Genomic DNA, 5,660 nt, shown 5'->3' on the forward strand with positions numbered 1-5,660 from the left:
AAAAAAAAAAAACAAGATTCAAAGCTTATGAAAATACCATCTGCATAGTTCGCACAACATGTCAGTATGTTTAAAAAAAAAAAGGCCTATAGGCCTATAACAAATAATGGTATCTAAATAGTAAATTACTAGATCCATTTTTACTTAACAGCTACACAACACCAAAAACAGGAATCTAAATTGAATTATCATTCCTTAAAACACACACACACAACAATATTCTCTTCTCACCACACACAGCATTTCCCATTGTGTATTATTAAAACACTGCATGCAGTACAATCAGCATTTTGCATGGTGGCAGATTTTATCTTAAATATTTATATGGCTGCCACCGATGCCACTGTAAACTGGTATGAGCCATTAAACGCACATCATTTGCTCGTCAGTGAGACGTGCCAAGGCATGCTGCAGGAGGAGGAGCTGGTGCAGTGGACCAAAATGGATACCAGCACACAGGGGCAAATCTGAGCATGATCCAAATGGTATTATCCATTAAAACAAAAACTCAAACCCAAGATAAAATACTGCACTACAATATCAACCTAACGATACAGCGGTAAACACATACACAGTAACACACAACCTTATTTACAAAGCAAATTATGCAAAGAAGAGTTTATGTTTAGAATGACAATCATCATAAATGAATTAACGTTTCTGATGGTAATCCAAATTTAATAAAGGTTATTTCACATCATTTGTATACCAAAGCTGAAATATTTACAATCACAGGATCTCATTTGAATAAGCAAGAGGATAACTCAATTAAAAGTACTCTGAGATGCAGTAATAATTTCCAGATTTGTTTTAATAAATGACATAAAATGGGCCTGTTAAAAATCTGAACAGCAAATGTGCTTTCAATAATGAAATGCTTTAGAAACAGGTTCGTTTAGGTCTTAGCAAAAACATTTAAACCCTTTGCTACACCCTTATTTAAAAAAAATATTAAGACAACAGAAATAAATCATCTCTATATATTATAACGATTTGTGTTATTGTACAACCTGAGCATATACTTTTAACAAATACAAAAAAAAGCTATTTTATTCACCTTGTAAAGATGCATTTAGCAACTAATTGTTTTTACAATTTTCTGTAATAGCTTATAGTTTAGTTCTGTAATTAATAATGACTGTAATTTTTGTAATTAGGGTTTTCCTGAACAACACCTTTTTTCCACACTGGATGTGCCTAAACTAAAACTAAAAACTAGTGTGCATTTTTGACTGTATATAGGCAAGTGCAAACGGGAAAAGAAATGTTTAAGTTGGCAGTCACTGAGGCAGTCATTGTGTAATGGTTTAGGGTTAGTATGTGTATATTGTGGTTTGTAAAGGATGTTTTCACCTTTACAGCACCCAGCAGCATACAGCCTCCAGCTATAATAAAAAGACACCTGCCTACAACGAACGCTTTATTATTTTCTGGAATTACAGGTAATTCATATACTGTTAGGTGGGAGTCATATTATAAAATTCAAATGTGGCTGCTTTTCTTTGTGTATTTCATAATGAAAATATTCCAGGATTGTTTTCCACCTTCCATCCATAAAATCCAAAAGTCTCTTTTGCTACAAGAACGACTGGATAAAACGTTTAGATGTAAATTATATCTAGATTAATAGGAGCGATGGATAAAAATGCATTAGGTAAAAAAAATAAATCCCAGTTTTGAAAGCAAGACTACAGTTTTATACTACTAAAAAAAAAGCTAGTTTAATTAGTTCCCAACCACTGAGAAGAATAAAGTGATGAAACTGGTCATTTATCATCAGAAAATAAGAGGTCAAAGGGTTTAAAACAGAAGATCAGACTTTTTTTTAATCTTTTACACCTGCACACACGCACACACTTTCAGTCTATTTGTTGTTTAAAAAAAAAAGCAATTCTATAATTTAATACATTTGTAGTCGTATGTCATCTATTAAATCTACTGGCTCATCTTACCTTTTTGTGTCTGTCTTTAAAAGGCAACGCCGGCCATTGCATCTCCTGTAAGAAGTCCTGCCACTGTTTCTGGTCCTGATCCGAAGAGATGAAGACGATTTCCAATTTGTCTTTGTGCTCCGACGATTTTTTAAACTTGCTGTAAAACTCGCACAGACTCGCGTTGAACTGCTTGCAGGGACCGTTTAAACTGCAGCCGAAGTAGAGCCCGAGCAGAGACAGCTTGCTGCCCAGCGAGTGAACATCCACCTCGGCTTTCTCTCCGTTGACGAGCCGCTCTCCGAGCAGATTCACCAGAAACTCCGACATCGCTGCTGAGCCCTCGAAGCGGACTGCGCTTGGTTTTCTTGGCTTATTCGAGCGGTTTTAAGGTAAACCCAAAGTGCTCGATGGATATCCGCAGGCCCTGGTGCCCAGTTTGGCAGTCCCGCGGTTCGAGAGACAGCGGCCGTCGTGTGCCTCCACTGTGCGCGGTGTTGAGGAATGCGCTCCTGTTATAGAGCGGCCCACAGCAACAGCGCCGGCCGACTCCCGCTGCGAGACTGTCGCGACATCTAGTGGCGAGATGGTGCAATTGCACCTCGGCGTTCTCGGTCCACAGGGACACCACGTCTCTATCTCTGCATAAAATGATACTTTTTTTCTTTTTTGTATAGATGAATGTATAGACGGATTCTCAGAGTAACAGTATCAGTACATGTCATGTTTTTGGGTAAGTATTCACTCCTTTCATTTAAGGAGAAAGTGGTGTCTGAGTTACAGTGATTACCTCATGCATCCCCTGTTCATTTCAATTACCACTAAAAGCAAAAGAAAAACAACGGTACGGTGAAAACTGCTCTACTTGAAGCAAAAAAAAAAATGGTGCACAGGAAAATTGCAACCAGATTCTGTATGATAAACACCTATAACTGTATTGCTTGATAGGCTAGCTGAAGTTAGGAATAAAAACAAAAACCCACAACTGCTTGGTGCACAATAATTTCCCATCATATTTACTTGAAAACGCAGTTAGACATGCAAAACATTTGCAGATAGATTTTTCAAAACATTTTAATTTTGTCCTGAATATAAACAATCAAAATGGCAACAGCCATAATCATATCCCATAGGCTAGGATTATAAAACAAATTTCATTTATGTTTACTGTATCTTAATTGATTCAGTTCTTCAGTTCACTCAAAATGAAGATTGTGCTCCACTTGTTCCAAATCTGTATGAGTTTTTTTCTTCTGCTGAACACAAAAGAAGTATTTTTTCCTACTATGGAAGTCAATGGCTACTGTCAACTGTTTGGTTACAAACATTCTTCAAAATATCTTATTTTGCGTCCAACAGCTGAAAGAAATTCATACAGGTTTGGAACAACTTGAGGGTGAGTAATTGATGATATAATTTTAATTTTGGGGTGAACTATCCCTTTATCAAGGTTGACTTGAAAGTGTAGTAAAGTCCCTTTTTTGAATATCACTTAAAAAAAATAAGCTTGAAATGTCTGATGATGTTACAAATGAAATCTTCCAGTATACACAGTTTTATTTGCACAAATGCTTTCCAGACTTGTACAATCACCACAACATAATTCCAGGCCACAATTTGTTTTGCTGAACATTGCAGGGCAGAAGCATAGATTACAAATGACAAAAGTAGAAAAACTGTGTCAATCATTCAAAGAGAATGTTTAAAATGTGGTTGTCTTCAAGCAGTACATCGCAGGACATTAATCCTCTGTGAACAACATTCGAACCAGGTCTGCTTTAAAACACTCCTCTTCAACCAGCTTCTGGGGCTTAAAACAGACAAACATAGTACATTTGCAAGACGCATACAAATTTAAAGTGTTAAATTCACTTATCAAAGAACTTTTACAGATCTTTACCGTGCCATAGCGCAGTAGTGTGGGTACTCCATTCAGCTTCAGATTCTTCTTAAAGTCATTATTTGGGTCCTTCCAGCTGGCAAGAACAACAATTAGATGTTAACTCTTAACCAAACCAAACAAGTCAAAAATGTAAAAATTAAAACTAATCCGGATGAGTTTGTTTGATCATCAGAGCAGATTTAGAGAAATTTTGCATGACATTAATTACTCATCAATGGATCCTCTGCAGTGAATGGGTGCCGTCAGAATGAGAGTCCAAACAGCTGATGAAAACATCACAATAATCCACACCACTCCAGTCCATCAATTTACATCTTGTGAAGCAAAAAGCTGCTACAATCTATAATAACACTTCCTCCATCATGCAGTGAAAAAGTCCATGCTTCTTGTTCTCTCACATAAAAATCCACCGACATATTTGTTTATAACTGTTTTCGCTGCTTGATCTGTGCATATTTCTCTCCTGATTCAAGGGAACGACTTTTTCACAGGAGGAAGCAATATTATGGATAGAGGACTCATATTTTAGTAAGAAGCAATGGTGTGAACTTAAAAACATCTTAACGATGAATTAGTTTCTTAATAAACAAGCAGGTTTCGCTTCACAAGATTTTAACTGACAGACTGGAGTCGTGTCGATTACTTGTAGAGGTTTTTATCAGCTGTTTGGACTCTCATTCTGACGGCACCCATTCACTGCAAAGGATCCACCGGTGAGCTACTGACATCATGCTAAATTTTTTCAAATCTGTTCTGATGAAGAAACAAACTCATCTACATCTTGGATGGCATGACAGTGAGTACATTTTCAGCTCATTTTAATTTTGAGTGAAATATAACTTTAATCTAAGCCAAAACTAAATCTAAGCACTATCTTGTATACTATATGCTGCAACATACATTAATTCTCTCTGTTTGCCAATGTAATTGGAAGGATGTCTTGTAAACTTACTAAGGTCTATCTCCTACTTGGCAGTAAATGAAGACAGATCCCTCCGGCAGATGAGACAGCTCTCCTCTGACCACTGGCTGTGCTGCATGAGCAAAAAAAGGAAAAACTCTTCTAGTTTAGAATTTTTGAAACAGCACAGCTACTCTATAATGTTAATATACCTTTCACACAGTCCGGACACCAGCTCTTGCCCTGGTCATCTTTATCTCCAGAGAAGTAAGCGAATATGTCTTTTCCTTTTCTTTCAGACACAGCTTTACAAAATTCCTCGTAGCCGTGAACAGCAACGTCCTCGTATTTAGTCATGATTTATTTACTATTTAGTGTTTACTGGGAATCAGTTGTTCAGTGACCAAGTCCAACTCAAGCTACAGAAAGCAGACGGATCTTTGTATGAAGTCAGCTGACTGTACGCTAACAGCAGTGAGTGAAGTGTGAAGAAATCATAGACTGTAAATGCGCTTGTACTTTTTCCAAAATAAGAGTGGACTATTTTAAAATAAAAGTGGGTTTTTAAAAATATAATAGTTGTACCACAACTGAGCATTTTGAACACATATATTATAATTGAAATATTATTTCTAGATTATTACATATTGTTTATTCATATTTTATTATATATTTATTATATGCATAAACAATAATATAGATAGATAGATAGATAGATAGTGAATATATATAGATATGTATGTATATACATATATATATAAATTAAAATATCGTGAAAAAGTTCATTTTTTTGTAACTTATTTCAAAAAGTGAAACTTGCATATATTCTAGATTCATTACGTGTAAAGTAAAACATTTCAAAAGTTTTTGTTTTTGTTTTAATTTTGATGATTAGAGCTTACAGCTCATGAAAGTCAAAAATCCA

The 5,660-nt window shown here is 35.8% G+C and overlaps 1 protein-coding gene and 1 pseudogene across 1 annotated transcript; both read right to left on the reverse strand.

Moving 5' to 3' along the window:
• Positions 1–2,466, reverse strand: part of LOC107714489 (nucleoredoxin-like) — an 84,047-nt pseudogene extending 81,581 nt beyond the window's left edge.
• Positions 2,467–3,331: 865 nt separating this feature from the next.
• LOC107716688 (thioredoxin domain-containing protein 17-like) lies at positions 3,332–5,216 on the reverse strand. The gene is made up of 4 exons (XM_016523237.1): positions 4,948–5,216; positions 4,787–4,868; positions 3,832–3,907; positions 3,332–3,741 (listed from the first exon to the last, which is right to left on the reverse strand). The coding sequence occupies exons 1-4, from the start codon at positions 5,090–5,092 to the stop codon at positions 3,673–3,675; spliced, it is 372 nt and encodes a 123-aa protein (XP_016378723.1). The 5' UTR covers positions 5,093–5,216; the 3' UTR covers positions 3,332–3,672.
• Positions 5,217–5,660: the final 444 nt, after the last annotated feature.

The sequence above is a fragment of the Sinocyclocheilus rhinocerous genome, unplaced genomic scaffold (assembly GCF_001515625.1).
Source record: "Sinocyclocheilus rhinocerous isolate Xijiao unplaced genomic scaffold, SAMN03320098_v1.1 scaffold821, whole genome shotgun sequence".
Classification (NCBI taxonomy): domain Eukaryota; kingdom Metazoa; phylum Chordata; class Actinopteri; order Cypriniformes; family Cyprinidae; genus Sinocyclocheilus; species Sinocyclocheilus rhinocerous.

Coding starts and splice junctions, on each gene's coding strand:
- LOC107716688 (XM_016523237.1), bottom strand. CDS start 5,092: ATGACTAAATACGAGGACGTTGCTGTTCACGGCTACGAGGAATTTTGT. Junction 4,869..4,947: donor GTGTCCGGACTGTGTGAAAG/GTATATTAACAT, acceptor TTGCTCATGCAG/CACAGCCAGTGGTCAGAGGA. Junction 3,908..4,786: donor CAAGTAGGAGATAGACCTTA/GTAAGTTTACAA, acceptor TGTTCTTGCCAG/CTGGAAGGACCCAAATAATG.